The 22,987-nt window shown below is 32.1% G+C and overlaps 1 protein-coding gene across 1 annotated transcript in view; it reads right to left on the reverse strand.

Annotated features, from left to right (window-relative positions):
* Window positions 1–1,136: 1,136 nt before the first annotated feature.
* Window positions 1,137–22,987, reverse strand: part of LOC143249933 (arrestin domain-containing protein 3-like) — a 73,502-nt gene continuing 51,651 nt past the window's right edge. The window contains exons 6-8 of the mRNA XM_076500550.1: window positions 7,985–8,192; window positions 4,788–4,933; window positions 1,137–3,832 (exon numbers count right to left, since the gene is read on the reverse strand). Coding sequence (XP_076356665.1) covers window positions 3,794–3,832; window positions 4,788–4,933; window positions 7,985–8,192 — 393 coding nt within the window. The 3' untranslated portion in view covers window positions 1,137–3,793. The remainder of the gene's footprint in view (window positions 3,833–4,787; window positions 4,934–7,984; window positions 8,193–22,987) is intronic.

Below are 22,987 nucleotides of genomic sequence, written 5' to 3' on the forward strand. Positions count from 1 at the left end.
TTAAGTAGTGATCATTCTCACCCATCACTAGGTGTGGAAGTTATTTGATTTTCATAAACTTTTCTTTTAGTATAAATAAGGAGTTACAGATATTGAGACACTCTTACCACACATTGTAACTGAAAAAAATAACATTGGGATCAAGCTCACAAAAAACTTTCTGGCAGATTTTGGACACATATTTCTTCTTGGAATTCGCTCCTAGTTGTTCAGTCAAATGTTGACCATGTAGTAAAGCAACTAAAAGCTGTAAAACTTAAATGTTATTATTATTACTTGTGTATGGAAGCACATTATGTTAAAAGAATAGTAAACTGACTAAGAACAGTTTATACAGACCATTGTTAGTCAGTTTACTATTATTTTAACATAATGTGCTTCCATACACAAGCAATAATAATAACATTTAATTTCTGTCAGAACAAGTAATACGTTCCCCAAAATAAATCCTATTTACTCTGCTTATAAATTGTTTTTCAACTTGCAATTATTATGAGTGATGTCTAGAAAACCCACTTGTAGAGAAATATATATGTAAAAACGGTTTGTTTGGGTTGAGAAAATATTTTACGTAGAGGAGCAAACAACATTTCAACCTTCTTCAGTCATCGTCAGGTTCACAAAAAGGAAAAAAAACCTAAACCTGTTATTATGATTAACTTGTACAGATGAAATGGTAAAATCATTATGTTATACACAGTTAATTTCTAATATTATTAAAGAAGAGATTCTCTGACTAGTAGTATATTATTATTATTATATCATAGTTACATAATGGTATAGTGTGTGCAGTATTCACTTTTTCTTATAATTAATTTTCAATTTCAGCTTTTCAGCAGGTTTCAATTTTTCACTTTCATCAACACAGTTTTTAAATGTTTATCTTACTGGACTATCTTTAAATTAAATATACCTTGGTATGTATAAAAAGCTAAATATATCAATCATTGAGAAAATTATATGGAACAATAATATGTCTGTAGTCATAAGTTCAATATTGTTGCCCAACTGGAAGTTCTTTATTGAAATATCTAAAGATAACTTATATCTACACCTTTTCACAGTTTAGAACATAAGTTAATTATAGCAGTTTGGTTATAAACGATAGTCAAGTCGACTGTTATTATAAACATGTCTCAATTACAAACAGTGCTGACTTTATTCACAAGAATTTATACAATAACAGTATTAAATATTTACAAAATATTACGTTCTCCAAAATACGAGATTTATTTGCTAGTTAAATACTTACAATACTTATAAAATTTCTGAATACTTTATTTGTGTTTCATTTATCAATAAGGTAACATAAACATACATTATCAATAAGGTAACACAAACATACATTTATACAATTCGTTCTTGATGTCTTATGTCATATAATATGAAAATAACCTTTTCATCTTGTATGATGATTTATAGTAATTAGTTACTTTTTAAGAATAAATTAACACTCAGTTCTATACTTTATACAGTGAATTGGTACAAGAGCTGAAATAAAGTGAGACGTTTTAGACATCAACACTAATGTCAACACTTCAAATAACTGTAAAAAAAAAATAATACAATATAGTTATTGATTCTGTAATACTTTGTGATAAGCATATTTGTGAAATGTGTTTAATTATTAGTTATTCTACTTTTAAATATTAATACTTCTGCCTCTATCTTTTACTGTTGTGTTTTATTTTAAATTTCTCTACAAGTTTTAAATTCAATTTTCTGTGAAATAAGAAAAATAAGCATTTCTCAAATAAATACTGTAAACCCTTATCTTTCATGAGTGAATAAAAAGGTGGTTGAATTTTAATAAGGAATATTTTATAATATTAAAGAAAAACAGTAATTTTAAATGATGTAAAAGGTTAAACTTGCTTGTTATTTTATTTCATATGTAAATGTTTGACTTGATTTATAAGCTGGTATCTAAACATCTCTTAATTTCAAATAGTGAACAGTTTATGAATTGTGAATAAAAGTCACACTTACAATAATGTAGTGATTATATATATGTTATAGAATGACTACCATAAAAATAGAAAGCTCAAGAAGAAAGTGAGACTGAAATTATGAGAACACTTCAAAACACTTTGTGCTTGTAAAAAAAAGAAATAAACATGCAAAGTTGAAAAGAAATGAAAGTTGTGGTATAGAAACGTCCTATGATGTTTACTAGTTAGTTCATAGTATTATATGGTCCGTGACTCATGGAATGATGAATTACTTTTTAGAACACAGAACTTACAAATAGCAAATGTTGCCTCTCATACAGTCGACTAATCTGTGTATAATATTAAAGAATTTGTTAATAAGTAACTTAGAAGAAGAAGAAGAGATAATAATTTGATATGAAAATTTGATATGGTGGTAACAATACCTTAGAAATTTGAAATGGTTATACAAAGTTTAAAATAAACAGTACAAATTAATTTAAATATTTTATTAACTAAACACACATATTATTTTGCACTGTATATTTTTTTCTACAAATCACTAATCTCAAAGTTGTCAGTTTCTGCATGAATAGGTCTAGCAAAATATGTCAACCTTTTGGACTAAAAAAATGTCACAAAAGAATAATTTGTAGGACTAGAACAAACATAAATATGTAGAACTAGAGCAAACATAAATATGTAGAACTAGAACAAACACACATATGTAGGACTAGAACAAACATATATATGTAGGACTTGAACAAACAAATATGTAGGACTAGAACAAACATAAATATGTAGGACTTGAACAAACAAATATGTAGGACTTGAACAAACAAATATGTAGGACTAGAACAAACATAAATATGTAGGACTAGAACAAACATAAATATGTAGAACTAGAACAAACATATATATTTGGGACTAGAACAAACATAAATATGTAAGACTAGAACAAACATAAATATGTAGGGCTAGAACAAACATAAATATGTAGGACTAGAACAAACAAATATGTAGGACTAGAACAAACAAATACATAGGACTAGAACAAACATAAATAATTTATCTTAATTGTTATTCATCTTTTAAGATGAAGAAATAAATTACTCTTCTTTGACTCTCTTGCTTAACTGAGAAAACTACAATAAAAAAACTTTTAAATCAAGTAGAGTAAAGAGAAGAATAAGATAACCCACTGATATAATGAAAACATAAACTGATATGAATGGTTAACTTCTCTACAAGCCTGTAAAATCACAGGTTTCTCTAAGGAAAATAAAAATGAAAGCACATTGATGATAGCAAGAAATCATGTAACGCTACATATGTATACAAGAATGACTATCTGAGATTCAAAACATAGGAATAACTGTAGTTTGACAGTCAAGAATTAATTTGAAAAAACAAATTAACAGTTTCACAGAATTTTATACCTAAATTATTTTAAAATTATTACAATTTTGTATACCAAAACATTATGCTACACTTTAGGCAGTAGAGCTCTATTTCACCTGTTAAACACAATATAGCAGATAAACTTAACTCAAACATTATAGAATACTAAGTACGTGTTAAAACATACTATTTACTTCAGTTTTACACAATGTTATGTTAACAACCTTTTCACTTGAAATCTCAAAATGGAAGAGAAACCAAACCTGAACAAAAACAAAGACAGTAGAACTGCATCCTGAGGTTCATCATAAAGTAGTCATCTATAAAGCATTCTCTACCATTATGAAAATAGCTGCCAGTATCACATAATAGCTTCAATGAGCCTGTACAAGGCAGATGACTGTTACAGCCGGCATTATATGTAGTGTAATATAACTTTACCATAGCCTAAACACCAATATTCATCCTGGTCCTTCTTGCTCAGCTGGATGTGGATCCACCTACACAGGAAAACAAATTTGGTACAACAAGGTATGTAATAGTTATTGGTATATTTCTATTTATTTATGTTTGAATATGAAAATTTTCACTGAATTAAAAGTCACTGTTAGTTCTTTAATTTGTGTATGTTTATGGAGTGCAGGTTCTCAGAAGCTATAAAGATATCAAAGTCACATTAGAAAGAACAAAATATTATAATGTTTAGTAAATTATGGTTCATACATTGTTCTTTATTGAAAAATAGGACATATATTTCTTTGTTCTCACCGAGAACCTTTTGTTTCTAAATATACATGTAATTATATACATATATCAAGTTTTAAAATATATTATGAAAGTCACTTTAATAAAATATGCAATATAACAGTTATGTATGATATATTTAAGCACTAGCTGTTTTCACACTTACTAGCTATTAAATAACATGATCCGTTTATAATAATTTACTTTCCATTTGTTAGAACACCAAACCTTTAAAAGTTGAAGAGACTGCTATTCACTTTTATAAATGAGTGTTAATACCCATACCAGCTGTTCTGAGATACATTTTTATTTCAAGTGGGTTTCTTGTTATCAAAAAGGTCAAAGACTGCTTTTAATTTAACAGATGCTATCTCTTAAAAATTGCAGACACATTAATAAAGTAAGAATAAGGTAATGATATAAAAAAAATCTATAACTTACAATTTTACTTAACTTTACAAAATATATTTTGTTCCAAAATCTCAGCATAGACAATAGTTTTAAAATAAGTACTATTATTTTTATCCCAGTTACCAGAATAACCATGAAGACCACAGCAAATATTTCTACATTCTAGCTATAAAAGTAGTTATCCTAATAAACAATGAAAATTGTCCAACTGATTCAGTAATACCTGAAAATTCCAAACACCACATAAGCTAGTATTATACAACAAAAGATAACACTTAATGAAATGTACCACAAGTTTACCTCAGAGTAAGCAGGAGGAGGTTGGTACTGATAATCATGAACATAGGTGTACATTGGAGTAAATCGAGTGTCTCCTGTGATATCATCATCATCTTCTTCAGTAATATCCACTGAACCTTCCACACATTCAGCATACGTAGGAGGTGCTACAAAACAGTATATGTCTTGGTACAAAGTATTATGACAAAAATATTGTATCTGCAATAGTTAAACAGGAAGGGTAACTGAATAATATATTTATATTTTCTGTAAGATAATCAGTTAGAAGTGGTAAAACTATTCATTAAATAATAACATATGACTAATAATTTTTATGTATTCAAAATATATGTGTGAAAGTCTCTATCTTTTGTCCATATTAATTGATAATTCTTTATTAAAGTATTTACTTTCTAAATTAGGAATTAAACAGACAGAATACTTTAATATAATTAAACAGAATGAATGCTTTAATATAATTAAACAGAAAGAATACTTTAACATAATTAAACAGAATGAATACTTTAACATAATTAAACAGAATGAATACTTTAACATAATTAAAGAGAATGAATAACTTTAAACATAAATAATTAAACAGAATGAATACTTTAACATAATTAAACAGAATGAATACTTTAACATAATTAAACAAACTGAATATTTTAACATAATTAAACAAACATAACATTAAAACAGAATGAATACTTTAACATAATTAAACAGAATGAATACTTTAACACTTTAACATAATAAAACAGAATGAATACTTTAACATAATTAAACAGAATGAATACTTTAACATAATTAAACAAACTGAATACTTTAACATAATTAAACAAACTGAATATTTTAACATAAACAAACTTAATACTTTAACATAATAAAACAGAATGAATACTCTAACATAATTAAACAGACTGAATACTTCAACATAATTAAACAGAATGAATACTTTAACATAATTAAAGAGAATGAATACTTTAACATAATAAAACAGAATGAATACTCTAACATAATTAAACAAACTGAATACTTTAACATAATTAAACAGAATGAATACTTTAACATAATTAAACAGAATGAATACTTTAACATAATTAAACAGACTGAATACTTTAACATAATTAAACAAACTGAATACTTTAACATAATTAAACAAACTGAATACTTTAACATAATAAAACAGAATGAATACTCTAACATAATTAAACAGACTGAATACTTTAACATAATTAAACAGACTGAATACTTTAACATAATTAAACAGACTGAATACTTCAACATAATTATTTATAAGTAGAAACTTTTTAGTTACTTTATACTTAATATGATAATTTATAAGCATTCTTCCTATCATTTAACATCTATATTAATAATAATTCCTATTTCATCCATATATTTGATCACAACATTTTCCACAGCTTAGAACATTTGCCCAATTTCTCTTCAATCAGTCAAGAAAGATTACATTTTTTAGTGACCATTGGTGGGTGTATGGCCTAATTTAGCCAACTTATGTTCAACAAAATTATGGTCTCAATAATAAAAGCCTATCTTATCCTGCTAAGTTCATTGCAATATCTATTAATCTACACATGATGTGTAAAAACAATACCTAAACACACCTGCACAAAATACAGATATAATTTTAACCTTTTAATAACATTTAAAACTAAGTGTAAGATCATAAGTTCAATAACATAGACACTGTTTAAGTGTTTATTAAAACCAAGATTCCAACTTCACTGCTGTAAAGTATTGGTAAATGTCTGTGAAGGCATTTCATTTATGATAAAATTTTCTCATTAATAAATATTTCATAGAGATAATAGATATTAAATTATATTATCAATGGTGTACAGTCATCCTGATAATTAACTAGTAACATTTATCGACATAGATTGTGTACAGTCATGTTGATTATTAACTGGTAACATTTATCAACATAGATTGTGTACAGTCATCCTGATTATTAACTGGTTACATTTAGCAACATAGATTGTGTACAGTCATCCTGATTATTAACTGGTTACATTTAGCAACATAGATTGTGTACAGTCATGTTGATTATTAACTGGTAACATTTATCAACTTACGATTGTGTACAGTCATGTTGATTGTTAACTGGTTACATTTAGCAACATAGATTGTGTACAGTCATCCTGATTATTAACTGGTTACATTTAGCAACATAGATTGTGTACAGTCATGTTGATTATTAACTGGTAACATTTATCAACTTACGATTGTGTACAGTCATGTTGATTGTTAACTGATAACATTTATCAACTTACGATTGTGTATAGTCATGTTGATTATTAACTGGTAACATTTATCAACATAGATTGTGTACAGTCATGTTGATTATTAACTGGTAACATTTATCAACTTACAGTTATGTACAGTCATGTTGATTATTAACTGGTAACATTTATCAACTTACAGTTATGTACAGTCATGTTGATTATTAACTGGTAACATTTATCAACTTACGATTGTCTACAGTCATGTTGATTATTAACTGGTAACATTTATCAACTTACGATTGTGTACAGTCATGTTGATTATTAACTGGTAACATTTATCAACTTACGATTGTGTACAGTCATGTTGATTATTAACTGGTAACATTTATCAACTTACGATTGTGTACAGTCATGTTGATTATTAACTGGTAACATTTATCAACTTACGATTGTGTAGTCATGTTGATTATTAACTGGTACATTGTGTGTCATGTTATTAACTGGTAACATTTATCAACATAGATTGTGTACAGTCATGTTGATTATTAACTGGTAACATTTATCAACTTACGATTGTGTACAGTCATGTTGATTATTAACTGGTAACATTTATCAACGTAGATTGTATACAGTCATGTTGATTATTGACTGATAACATTTATCAACTTACGATTGTGTACAGTCATGTTGATTATTAACTGGTAACATTTATCAACGTAGATTGTGTACAGTCATGTTGATTATTAACTGATAACATTTATCAACTTACGATTGTGTACAGTCATGTTGATTATTAACTGGTAACATTTATCAACTTACGATTGTGTACAGTCATGTTGATTATTAACTGGTTACATTTATCAACTTACAACTGTGTACAGTCATGCTGATTATTAACTGGTAACATTTATCAACGTACAGTTGTGTACAGTCATGTTGATTATTAGCTAGTTACATTTATGAACTTACGATCATCATCCAGAAAAGAAATGTCCACTTCACTATACAGAGGAGCAATTGGGTAAATTGTCGGTTCCACATCATTTGTTCTGGGTAAAGCCTCTAAGGCAGAAAGTAGTGTCCTATAATTTGGTGGTCGTATTCGTAGAGGGACTGTTCCAATCACAATAGGCAGGTTCACTGATAAATTGTAAGCTCCTGGGATTTGTAGAGTGATCTAAAGATATAAATACTGCATAAAATAGTTTCAGGATCATTGTATTAGTAAATGTCAAAATTCAACAAGAATTGAGAATTGTTTGCTCCTCTACATAAAACTTTTTCAACCCAAACCAGCTGTTTTTACATATATATTGAACATTTATGCGTCTCCATTTATAACTAACCTCTCATAATGGAAAATCTTGTAAGAAAACTAAGAGCGATATCAGAATTCCTCAGCTCACTATATGTATATTTCTTAAGCCATTCGAATAATGTCCTGTTTTACTGGCAGGACAAATACCATTTTTAATTGTATCCAAAAAGGTTATTGTTTCATTGTGTGATTCATTAGTTAGGCCAGATTCCGAATACTTCGTTCAGCTTTAAGTTTCCTATCTTACAAAGCACATTGAATTTCTGGAAGGTGTCAAAGAAGTACTGCTAAGATGAAACCCATATAGGAAAGTTGTTATATGAGGATAGTTTAAAATCTCTGAAATTGTTTACTTTTAAGAGAAGAAGAATTAGAATAATATAATTGATGACTTCAGGATTGTTAAGGGGAATGATAGTGTTGATGTACTATATATTATAGTACTTAATGATTGAAGTAGCAGGACTAATTGTTAAGGGAAATGATAGTGTTGATGTACTATATATTATAGTACTTAATGATTAGAGTAGCAGGACTAATTGTTAAGGGATTTGATAGTGTTGATGTACTATATATTATAGTACTTAATGATTAGAGTAGCAGGACTAATTGTTAATGGAAATGATAGTGTTGATGTACCATATATTATAGTACTAATGATTAGAGTAGCAGGACTAATTGTTAAGGGAAATGATAGTGTTGATGTATCATATATTATAGTACTTAATGATTAGAGTAGCAGGACTAATTGTTAAGGGAAATGATAGTGTTGATGTACCATATATTATAGTACTTAATGATTAGAGTAGCAGGACTAATTGTTAAGGGAAATGATAGTGTTGATGTATCATATATTATCGTACTTCATGATTAGAGTAGCAGGACTAATTGTTAAGGGAAATGATAGTGTTGATGTACCATATATTATAGTACTTAATGATTACAGTGGCAGGACCAATTGTTAAGGGAAATGATAGTGTTGATGTACTATATATTATAGTACTTAATGATTAGAGTAGCAGGATTAATTGTTAAGGGAAATGATAGTGTTGATGTATCATATATTATAGTACTTAATGATTAGAGTAGCAGGACTAATTGTTAAGGGAAATGATAGTGTTGATGTACCATATATTATAGTACTTAATGATTAGAGTAGCAGGATTAATTGTTAAGGGAAATGATAGTGTTGATGTATCATATATTATAGTACTTAATGATTAGAATAGCAGGGCTAATTGTTAAGGGAAATGATAGTGTTGATGTACTATATATTATAGTACTTAATGATTAGAGTAGCAGGATTAATTGTTAAGGGAAATGATAGTGTTGATGTACCACATATTATAGTACTTAATGATTAGAGTAGCAGGATTAATTGTTAAGGGAAATGATAGTGTTGATGTACCACATATTATAGTACTTAATGATTAGAGTAGCAGGACCAATTGTTAAGGGAAATGATAGTGTTGATGTACCATATATTATAGTACTTAATGATTACAGTGGCAGGACCAATTGTTAAGGGAAATGATAGTGTTGATGTACCACATATTATAGTACTTAATGATTAGAGTAGCAGAACTAATTCTTCAGGGAAATGATAGTGTTGATGTACTATATATTATAGTAGTTAATGATTAGAGTAGCAGAATTAATTGTTAAGGGAAATGATAGTGTTGATGTACTATATATTATAGTACTTAATGATTAGAGTAGCAGGATTAATTGTTAAGGGAAATGATAGTGTTGATGTACTATATATTATAGTACTTAATGATTAGAGTAGCAGGATTAATTGTTAAGGGAAATGATAGTGTTGATGTATCATATATTATAGTACTTAATGATTAGAGTAGCAGGACTAATTGTTAAGGAAATGATAGTGTTGATGTATCATATATTATAGTACTTAATGATTAGAGTAGCAGGATTAATTGTTAAGGGAAATGATAGTGTTGATGTATCATATATTATCGTACTTAATGATTAGAGTAGCAGGACTAATTGTTAAGGGAAATGATAGTGTTGATGTACCACATATTATAGTAGTTAATGATTAGAGTAGCAGAATTAATTAAGGGAAATTATAGTGTTGATGTACTAAATATTATAGTACTTAATGATTAGAGTAGCAGGATTAATTCTTAAGGGAAATGATAGTGTTGATAAATCATATATTATAGTACTTAATGATTAGAGTAGCAGGACCAATTGTTAAGGGAAATGATAGTGTTGATGTACCATATATTATAGTACTTAATGATTAGAGTAGCAGGACTAATTGTTAAGGGAAATGATAGTGTTGATGTACCATATATTATCGTACTTAATGATTAGAGTAGCAGGACTAACTGTTAAGGGAAATGATAGTGTTGGTGTATCATATATTATAGTACTTAATGATTAGGTTAGCAGGACTAATTGTTAAGGAAAATGATAGTGTTGATGTACTAAATATTATAGTACTTAATGATTAGAGTAGCAGGATTAATTCTTAAGGGAAATGATAGTGTTGATAAATCATATATTATAGTACTTAATGATTAGAGTAGCAGGATTAATTGTTAAGGGAAATGATAGTGTTGATGTACCATATATTATAGTACTTAATGATTAGAGTAGCAGGACTAACTGTTAAGGGAAATGATAGTGTTGGTGTATCATATATTATAGTACTTAATGATTAGGGTAGCAGGACTAATTGTTAAGGAAAATGATAGTGTTGATGTACTAAATATTATAGTACTTAATGATTAGAGTAGCAGGATTAATTGTTAAGGGAAATGATAGTGTTGATGTACCACATATTATAGTACTTAATGATTAGAGTAGCAGGACTAATTGTTAAGGGAAATGATAGTGTTGATGTACCATATATTATAGTACTTAATGATTACAGTGGCAGGACCAATTGTTAAGGGAAATGATAGTGTTGATGTACCACATATTATAGTACTTAATGATTAGAGTAGCAGAACTAATTCTTCAGGGAAATGATAGTGTTGATGTACTATATATTATAGTAGTTAATGATTAGAGTAGCAGGATTAATTGTTAAGGGAAATGATAGTGTTGATGTACCACATATTATAGTACTTAATGATTAGAGTAGCAGGATTAATTGTTAAGGGAAATGATAGTGTTGATGTACTATATATTATAGTACTTAATGATTAGAGTAGCAGGATTAATTGTTAAGGGAAATGATAGTGTTGATGTATCATATATTATAGTACTTAATGATTAGAGTAGCAGGACTAATTGTTAAGGGAAATGATAGTGTTAATGTACTATATATTATAGTACTTAATGATTAGAGTAGCAGGATTAATTGTTAAGGGAAATGATAGTGTTGATGTATCATATATTATCGTACTTAATGATTAGAGTAGCAGGACTAATTAAGGAAATGATAGTGTTGATGTACCAATATTATAGTAGTTGATTAGAGTAGCAGAATTAATTAAGGGAAATTATAGTGTTGATGTACTAAATATTATAGTACTTAATGATTAGAGTAGCAGGATTAATTCTTAAGGGAAATGATAGTGTTGATAAATCATATATTATAGTACTTAATGATTAGAGTAGCAGGATTAATTGTTAAGGGAAATCATAGTGTTGATGTACCATATATTATAGTACTTAATGATTAGAGTAGCAGGACTAATTGTTAAGGGAAATGATAGTGTTGATGTACCATATATTATCGTACTTAATGATCAGAGTAGCAGGACTAACTGTTAAGGGAAATGATAGTGTTGGTGTATCATATATTATAGTACTTAATGATTAGGTAGCAGGACTAATTGTTAAGGAAAATGATAGTGTTGATGTACTAAATATTATAGTACTTAATGATTAGAGTAGCAGGATTAATTCTTAAGGGAAATGATAGTGTTGATAAATCATATATTATAGTACTTAATGATTAGAGTAGCAGGATTAATTGTTAAGGGAAATGATAGTGTTGATGTACCATATATTATAGTACTTAATGATTAGAGTAGCAGGACTAACTGTTAAGGAAATGATAGTGTTGACGTATCATATATTATAGTACTTAATGATTGGAGTAGCAGGACTAATTGTTAAGGGAAATTATAGTGTTGATGTACTAAATATTATAGTACTTAATGATTAGAGTAGCAGGATTAATTCTTAAGGGAAATGATAGTGTTGATAAATCATATATTATAGTACTTAATTATTAGAGTAGCAGGATTAATTGTTAAGGGAAATGATAGTGTTGATGTATCATATATTATAGAACTTAATGATTAGAGTAGCAGAACTAATTGTTAAGGGAAATGATAGTGTTGATGTATCATATATTATAGTACTTAATGATTAGAGTGGCAGGGCTAATTGTTAAGGGAAATGATAGTGTTGATGTATCATATATATAGTTTAATGATTAGTTAATTGTTAAGGGAAATTATGGTGTTGATCTACTTTATATTATAGTACTTAATTATTAGAGTAGCAGGATTAATTGTTAAGGGAAATGATAGTGTTGATGTATCATATATTATAGAACTTAATGATTAGAGTAGCAGGGCTAATTGTTAAGGGAAATGATAGTGTTGATGTACTATATATTTTAGTAGTTAATGATTAGAGTAGCAGGACTAATTGTTAAGGGAAATGATAGTGTTGATGTATCATGTATTATAGTGCTTAATGATTAGAGTAGCAGGACTAATTGTTAAGGGAAATGATAGTGTTGATGCACCATATATTATCGTACTTAATGATTAGAGTAGGACTAAGGATCACAAATATAAATGTTAACAAAGCACGGATCACTTTAAACTAAGGCAGTTTTATGTTTGTGACAAAATGATTAGTCTTTAGGTTAAGTTGAAATAAAGTTCAGGAAGTTTAGGGGAAATAACTGAATGATAAAGTCTATTTTTAAGTATTTTATTTCTTTATAAAGTTTGCTTTTGTGTACTGGAAAGGATATATGGGCCAAGAGGTTCCATGTTATCCTTATACTATATATATATTTAAAACATTCACAATAGCAAATGTAGATTGCTTTCCTGTATTGTAAAGTAATCACAGGAAAAAATGAAGGTAACTTCAAGTTTCAAAATACTTCATAAAGTGAAAATAGTGTTCTAAGGCTTGCAATAATAGTATGTTTCCCACAAAATCTAAGCAATCCTACATAGATAAAACAGCATTTTATGTATAACTGTACTCATTATTAATGTTGAATATCAAAGTACCTTCAACTAGCCTGGTCATCCCTATAACCTGTAACTAAATAGGTTGGAAGCCTCAAGCTGATTACTTATTACATTACAGAATTCTTATATTTCATTACTATCAATACATGTAAGGCCCACAGTTCTATCTTTTAAAAAAACAAAACAGGGCATGTTTCGAACAGGATAAGAAAAGCAATGGAAGACATAATTCCAACAGAGCGAAAAACAGACTGATGTACGTGATCAGCTACATGTCAGTAAAAGAGGTAGTAATAAAACTTTAGCTTCTTTCAAATGGAAACAAGTGAAAAACAAAATGGGCCACTACAGTTGAAGTAGAAAAATCTAAACATTCACAAGTGTATAGCTGAACAGTTATCGAAACCCATAGGAATGGTTTTTGGTATGTGACAAGTGGATCTGTGTTGTTACATTCAACAAAACATATCTTTGTATAAAAGCTAAGACTGTTATTATCATGTCATTGTGTACGTAAAGTTTCCATAGTGAACAAGACCACGTCTGACAAACATTTTTCCAAGAGTGTCATGACTGATGGTTGAATGCTACAGGTAACAAAAGTTTTCCATATAATACATACATAATATCAACTGAAATATCTGAAGGATCAAGAAAAATATTATAAAGTGAGCTCTACGTTATATCAAGATAACTAAGTGACATTAATAAATGCAAGGAAGTGCAGTCTTTTATAGATCTAAAGCCATTAAGACAAAGCATCCAGCAACATATGTAAGTCAATGTTACAGTTTATCTATATTATAAGTTTTTAAATTTGTATTTACATACACTTCCTGTAAACTTTTGTTTCTTCAGGTTGTTCAAACAAGTCTGTTCAAGTAAAGTATATCAAAACTAATAGCACTCAAGCTTAATCCATATGGGGTCCTTTTAGTGGTTATACGAGAGAGAAGGAATTGTTATTACAGATTACTAAATGAAACAGATGGAGAAACTCAACAGGAAAATAAAGAAGTCAACTGTTAGTAAGGTCATGATTACGGAAGCGTTTAATTTCAGCCATGATGATTATAAAATAAAAGATTCGTTTATTTAGTGTTTTATGGTACAAAACAGCTTGGCTATCTGCACCCAACATCCAGTAAAAGGTTAAAATTGAATTTAGCAAAATTCATAATAGGAAATTAGGATAAAACAAAACAAAGTTAAAAAAACAACAACAAATAGCATCAAAACCAATGTCTACATCTAGTCTACATCGGTAACAGAAAAACCAGTAATACAAGTTGTAAAGAATTTTCTACAGCATAACTGTAATTATCATAATTCGATAGAAAGACTAACAGGCAAGTTCAAAAACCACCAGAAAGCACCTGAAGTTGTCATTTCTAATCCTGGTTCCGAGTTTTTTGACGTTATGGCCATTTTCAGAAAGTAATAAAAGTTTTAAAAGGCTTGCATCAAAACTTTTATTATAACTCGCTAGGATGACTAATGGGTAGTTCAAACAGCAGCGTTAGTAGCCTGAAGTTGACCCTTCCAGTTTCATGTTATTTGACGTTACGACCATTTGCTAATTTCAAATCGAACTAGACAGACTTTGATTCTTAAAAGGGAATCACATTAAAAAATCTCTAATGTATAAATTAAAAACTTAAATAGCATTAAAATGATTAATGGCCTTTTAAAAACTAAAAACATTTCCAAGGTGGACAGTGTCACCATCACCAATAACATTGTCTAACGTTATGGATAAACAATGAGATATAACATATTTAAAATGGGGCCGTCGTTGAGAATCGTAACGACAGCAAGACAGTAAAATGTGGCCGTCGTTGAGAATCGTAACGACAGCAAGACAGTAAAATGTGGCTTATTGTGACCTGAGTGTTACACAGACTACACATTGGTGCATCAGGCCCAGATAAAAGAAAATGATGAGTTAAAAACTGTGACCAATGCGTTTTTGTGACTTATTTTCACATTGCTCACTCCAAGTCGACTGCCAGCTGGCATGAAGCCGAGCCTTGAATACAGGACCATAGTCCATGTATGGAACAGGCACAGCGGTGATAGTGCCAGAGCAGATAGATTTAGCTGTGGTGTCGGCGAGTTCATTCCCGTGAATACTAACATTGCCCAATATCCAGAAAAACTGGATAGAAGTATATATTAAAGAGAAATGTGTCAGTCAGTTTTGAATATCGGCGAGAACAGGGTGTGAACTAACGTGAAGCGATTCCAGGGCTAGTAGAGAACTAAGTGAGTCAGTATAAATAGTGCAATTTGAGTACTACTTAGCTTCTATGTGATCCAGGGCAAGAGAAACGGCGCACAGCTCAGCATTGAACACAGAAGCTGTAGAAGGGATTCTGCGTACAACCACCGAACTGCAACAAACCATGGCAGAGCCCACACAGTCATCTGATTTTGAACCATCTGTACAAATAGGAATGAAAGGATGGTTTGAAAGATGTTCAGCAAATAACAGACAGTATTTCCTATCAGGGGAGTCTGCTTTTCTCAGATGACTTAATGATAGATCACATTTGGAACTGTAAGAAGCCGTGGTGGGATGGGTTGAGGTTATTCAAGGACAGATCCAATTCATCTAACTGTGCCTGGATACGAAGGCCAAAAGGAGTAATGACAGATCATCTTTTTTGAAAAAGTATGGACCATCGAAGAAGGAAAGCACAACCCTAGGTGGGATGCTTTGGTAAGGAACGAAGTTTTGAAGCAAATAGTAAAGAGAGTTTCAAAAGGCAGAGGTACAAAAAATGTTCATGAGACTCTATGTACAAGCTCTGAACTGGAGAAGTGCAGAAAGCCCCAGTGCAGAGCCAAAGTCCTTGATGATGAATGGCATCCAGCATCTTTAAAGCCGAAATTCTGGCAGAGCTATAGACCAGTCGAGTTTAGATCGAATGAGAGCAAGATATATCTTTAGCATAGAACCTTGATCTGCTCCCTAAGCAGTGGAAGAGAGGACACGGAGGATGTTCAGTGCTCTTGTACATTTGAGTCATAGCTGCTTGATGTGTGGTATAAAGGTCAGCCTACAGTCAAAGATAAGCCCAAGAACTTTCTCTCAGGAACCACAGGCACCACAACATCACCAATACAGAGTTCAGGATCAGAGTAAATACCCCGTTGGCAGCAAAAGTGCATACAAATGGTTTCAGAGAGAGAGAAATTAAAGCCATTTTCTGTGGTTTAATTCAGTAAATGATTGAGGGTAGCTGTCATTCAGTATACCTCATGTTCGACTGACATGAGATGTGAAAGTCGTCGACACAGAGCCGTTTGCAACAGTGAGAGGGAGTTGTTCAGTTATGGTATTAAACTTTATCCTGAAAAAAAAAACAGCCCTGAGAGACTCCAAGTTCCTGTAGAAAAGAACGAGAAAGTGTCGAACCCACACAAACTTGGAATCTCCTGTCCATTAAAAATTTTAATAAAAATGGGCAAATGGTCATATAACCCATATACATGGAGGTCTCACAAAATGCCATACCTCCATGTTGTATGATAAGCCTTCTCAATGTCAAAGAATATTGATACAAGATGTTGCTTGAGAAAGGTGTCTCTGACTGACGTTTCAAGTCAAATCAGGTGATCCACGGTGTAGTGCTGTCATGAGAACCCACACTGGGTGGGCAAGAGGATGTTGTTTGATTCTAAGTACCAAACAAGATGAGCATTCACCATCCTCTCTAAGGTCTTACAGAAACAGCTCGTCAAAGCAACTGGATGGTAGTTTGAAGGAATCTTGGGATCCTTCCTAGGTTTAGAGAAAGATAGAACAATAGCCTGGCATCAGGAAAAACATTATCCTGCCAGATCTGGTTAAAGACAATCAGAAGAATAGTGAAAGAAGCAGGAGATAGGTAGCACAGTATTTCATAGTGTACATCATCAGGTCCAACCAATGTACTGCCAGACCACTGAAGGGCTAGTTTGAGTTTCACCAGTGTAAAGGAATGATTACAGTCATAGAGACAATCAGCTCGAAAGGAAAAAGGTGATTGCTCTACTTGAGTCTTTATGGCTAAGAATGTGGAGGAAGAAGCAGAAGTGCTAGATACTTGGCAAAAGGTTTCACCTAGGGCATCGGCGATGCTCCGAGTATCAGATACTTCCTGGCCATCAGAGAGCAAGATCGAGAGGGGGACAGAATTACATTGCCCATTGACCTTTCAAATCTTGTCCCATATGACTTCGGAACTGGTAATAGAAAATATGCTGGTTGTGAACTTAATCCTAGATTCCTTCTGGCATTGACGTCTTACCTATCGAGCATATGCACAGGCCTGCTGGAATGTGTTGTGGTGCGAGAGTGTGGGATACCTATAAAAAGCATCCCAGGCCCGTTTTTGAGCATTCCATGCCATGTGGCAGGCAGGATTCCACCACAGACGAGGATATCATGAAAAACTTGTCAAGGTTTTAGGAATACATTGAGCAGCTGCTTGCATAATAGTGTCAGTTACTGCTGCCACACAGTCGTCTATTGATGGCTGACAGATGATGGCAGGATCAAGTTCTGTGAGAGCAGTGAAAGTGGACCAGTCTGCCTAATCCAGCTTCCACTGGGGCAAGCGGGTTAGATGGCATCGATCATGGCTAGTCTCTCTCAAAGTTATAGGAAAATTATCACTGCCTCGTGGATTATTGTCAAACCCTCCATGAAAAATGGAAGAATAATGAAGGGGAGCAAACTGAGAGACCAATAACAGTAAAGGACTGACTAGGTGCATGAAAATAAGTAGAAGAACCAGCATTGAAAAGAGAAAGGTTGTGATCAGAGAGCATACGCTCTACAGAGCGATCCCTCTTATCAATAACAGCACTTCCCCAGAGGAGATGATGTCCACTAAAGTCTTCCAGGATTAAAAAGGGAGATGGCAACTGTTCAATGAAAGCATCAAGGTCTGATTGATCATATGTCTCTCCAGGTGACAGGTAGAGAGAACAAACAGTGATGGTATGACCCAAGAAAACACGGATGGCTACGGCTTCTAAGGGTGTGTTGAGTGACAGAGACAGGGTGGGCACATGCTGATCAACCAACAGTGCCACTCCTCCATGAACTCGTCCATCACACAGCTTGTCATTTCTATACAAAGAAAAATGCCGAAAGGTGACTGTATTGGTAGGTTTCAGAAATGTTTCCTGTAAGGAAAGACATACAGGATATAGGAAGCAATCAGTGTTTTGATGTCATCCAGATTAGAATGTAAACCTCAACAGTTCCATTGTATCAAGGTGGCCATTTTTATTTATGTGTAGGCAAATTGAGTGGAGAACCCTTCTGTTTACGACCATGTATTTTTCTTTACTGTCTTTATTCGAAGGAGGTTTATCGATCTCCATGGATCCTGCCCTGGGTCGATTGGACAGGTCTTTGCTGTTGGAGAAGGATTCCAGCGACTGAGGACATGAACAAATGATCGTTTTGCAACTTGGAGTTATAGAATAAGATGTATCTGAGGAAAGGCCGGTACCTGGAACCAAAGGAAGTGGAAATTGGGATTTGTTGAAATGTATGTTAGGGACAGAGATGGGTGTTGAAGTTGAAATCTGCTGCACTCCCACTCTAGAAGTGGAACGAAATGCAGCAGCATAGTCCAAGATGAAGTGATGGGCAGCAACTTTTGAGCCTCAGGGTAAATAATGTTATAAATTGTTTTAAAAGCTGCACCTCTTTTTCTTCCAAATATTTATGGCAAGAACAAAAGTAGGACAGGTGAGAGCCATTGCAATTGACGCAATAAGAGTCACACTCACAAGCATCGTGGTCATTGCCACAACAACGAGTACACGTCAAAAAACCATTACATGACACCTTTGAGTCACCAAATTGCTGACACTGGAAACGTCTGAGAAGATTTGAAATGTATGGTTGTACCCTGCAATTAAGATAACCTGCCTTAATGGTGGCAGGTGGAGATGGTGATGTAAATGTCAGAATGAGGACACTGGTAAGCATCATAATTCCATCTTTGCATGTGGAGATACACCTCACTGCAGAAACTCCTTGAGTGGGAAAACCAGCGAGAATCTCCAACTCAGGGATGTTCTTCAAATTCCTCTCAACAGTAACTCTTCATGATGAATTCAAAGTAGCATGAGGTGTAACCTCAACAGGGATATACCCACTCGCCTTTGAATACAAGTCCCTCTAGTTCCTTCTGAGTGAAAAAGAGATATTTGACCTAAAGGTTTGTCTGAAAGAAAATGTAAGATAAGAAAATGAGGTACAACAGGTGTTACAAATGTTGAAAATTGCTGCTCAGAATCTTCAAGATGTAGTCGTTTACCTATGGACTGTTTTTACTATATTATTTAAGTTTTTATTTGGAGGATCCATAATAAAAAAGAAATATTTCAGTGCCCACTGACCCCACCCACCATGGAGCCCTACGAGGGGACGCACTGCAATGCTAAACAAGGACACTGCAACAACGCCAGGGTTTTGTGAGCACTATAACCAAACCCAGGATCATTTACAATGTTCACAACACCTGTTGAGAGCATCCAACACTGGTACTTGGTGGACCCTAGCCCAAATAAGCCAGTCGATTGACCCAAGGGGGGCTACCCCAAGACAGCCCGTCTACAGGAATTCAAGGCCAAAGTAGTGTGTTAAAGTTAGACCCCTCAACCACCAGGATCCTCTCCTCCCCTTCACGGGTCACCATGCATGACAAACACGTGGGGGGATGTTTAGATCCCTGAGGAGGTAAATTGAAAAAACAGAATCTTCCCTGAGAGGTCCCCTCACCATGTACAGGAATCCACACAGAGGATGGAAAATACCAGAGTCAAATCATGAGGGAAACAAGTTTTAGAAACCATTCAAGATGGTTTTCTTCAACAACTGTTTAAGGAGCCTACTTGGAACAATATCACTTTAGACTTATTGATAACTTCTAATATATACAGTTGAGGGGGTAGAGTGCAAGTGTTCATTGATAACTTCTAATACATAAACAGTTGAGGGGTAGAGTGCAAGTGTTCATTGATAACTAATACATAAACAGTTGAGGGTAGAGTGCAAGTGTTCATTTATAACTTCTAATACATAAACAGTTGAGGGGGTAGAGTGCAAGTGTTCATTGATAACATCTGATACATAAACAGTTGAGGGGTAGAGTGCAAGTGTTCACTGATAACTTCTAATACATAAACAGTTGAGGGGGTAGAGTGCAAGTGTTCATTGATAACTTCTAATACATAAACAGTTGAGGGGGTAGAGTGCAAGTGTTCATTGATAACTTCTAATACATAAACAGTTGAGGGGGTAGAGTGCAAGTGTTCATTGATAACATCTGATACATAAACAGTTGAGGGGGTAGAGTGCAAGTGTTCATTGATAACTTCTGATACATAAACAGTTGAGAGGGTAGAGTGCAAGTGTTCATTGATAACATCTGATACATAAACAGTTGAGGGGGTAGAGTGCAAGTGTTCATTGATAACTTCTGATACATAAACAGTTGAGAGGGTAGAGTGCAAGTGTTCATTGATAACATCTAATACATAAATAACTTATAGGCTTGAAAACATCTGAATGCAAGTGTTCATTGCCGAATTAGATTTCATGTTTCATGCATGTGAAGAACAGGAATACTGATACTTTGGTTCCAAATTTTAAAAATTACATGTTTAAATTACATTGTTAACTGAGCAACTGAATTAGTTGGAGATACTAATCAACTGTGGAAAAATTTAAAATACTTTTTAGATATTTGAGATAGGCATGTTCCTTATAAACAAATAAAATGGTGACTTCAAGTAAACAACTAGATTAGCTCACACAGGATGGCTCCCAAAGGCACAGTGGGATGTCTGCAGACTTATACTGCTGAAACTGGGTTTGAAAACCCATAGTAGGCAAAGCACAGATAGCCCTTTGTATAGCTTTGTGCTTAATAACAAACAAACAAGTATATAAAAAATAAAATTAATGTAAAGCATTATACATATAAACTAAATTCACTGCAATAATGAGAAACTTGGGACTACAGAAAATGAAGATAACTGAAAAAAAAAATTGGGAAAAAAACTATGGAAGAACATTGACTGAAGATGTAAAAATTAAAAGTAAAGATGTCTTCAAATACATTAAGGGTACAGAAAACATCAGGATGAGGTTAGGACCCTTGAGGAAACATCAGGATGAGGTATTGTATCTGAAGTTTATGAAAAGGTGGGTTATAAATCTTGCTATTTCCTCAGATTTTACTTATGAAGATTTAAGGTACATTCTTCAGCCTAAGTGGTTTCTAGATGAAAACAACAATAAACAATATGATAACACTAATTATAAATTTGTTAAGAACAAATTGTAAAGATTACAAATTGATAAAGTACTGATACAGGTAATGTTTACTAAAGGGTTTTGAAATACGTGAGCTACTTCATATTATTTTTTTCTAATTCCTTGAATAGTTGTCAGAAATTGACTAATGTTACTCCTCTTTTTAAAGGAGGTGATAAACATTGTCCCAGTAATTATCTTACATTAGTTGTTGGAAAGTTTTGAAATGTCTGATAAAGAATGCTGCAAAGTCATTTGACAACGTTTTAAAACTTGTTGGACAGTTAGCAAGGTTACATTAGAGGAAAAACCTTGCCATACCAATCTTTTGACATTTTTTGAAGAGGGTACTGTTTATGTAGGTGCAAGTGTGGATGTGGTATATTGAAAAAGCATTTGACAAGATGCAACATAACAGGTTTAATAAAAGGTTATTTTTGTATGTGTGGTAGATAAGTTTGCTCACTGAATATGAAATTAGCCTGATGGAAAATAGCAGAAAGTTAAATATATAGTTCATTCAAACTGAATTAATGTAATGAGTGGGATATCTCAGAGCTCAGTGTTTCAACCTTTGGTCTCTGGTTTCATCAGTCACTCACATGAAGGAATGGTCAATAAGTAACAAGTTTATTGATGAAATTAAAAGTTTTGGACATTGCTGGCTCTTAGGAGGATGCTAATAATTTACTAAAGGATTTTCATTATTTGATGAGTTGGATGCTATAAGATGGTATTTAACTGTTATAAATGCAAGGTATCAAGGTATGCAAGGTATTGAGATGTCACAATTTGAATGTTATCTGATGAGGAGAGGTTAAGATCTATTAACTTGTTTTCTTCTTGGAAAGAAAAAAGAACCAGAGTTAACAATAAGAATGGTAGGACACAAATATAAATACTGGAAAAGTCACATTCAGGTGAAACAGCTTTATGTTTCTAATAGAATAGTTGGTCTCTGGATGAATTGTCTTCAGATGTGGTGGATGCAATTCATTTAAGAAAGTTTAAGGAAAAGCATTATAAATATTTGAATCATAAGTTGTTTATTTGTTTTTCTTAAAGGTTTAATTTAATTTAGTGGGCAGAACAGATCAGACTGATGTAAGGGTTATTTGCTGTTC

The sequence above is a fragment of the Tachypleus tridentatus genome, chromosome 4 (genome assembly GCF_004210375.1).
Source record: "Tachypleus tridentatus isolate NWPU-2018 chromosome 4, ASM421037v1, whole genome shotgun sequence".
Taxonomy (NCBI): Eukaryota; Metazoa; Arthropoda; class Merostomata; order Xiphosura; family Limulidae; genus Tachypleus; species Tachypleus tridentatus.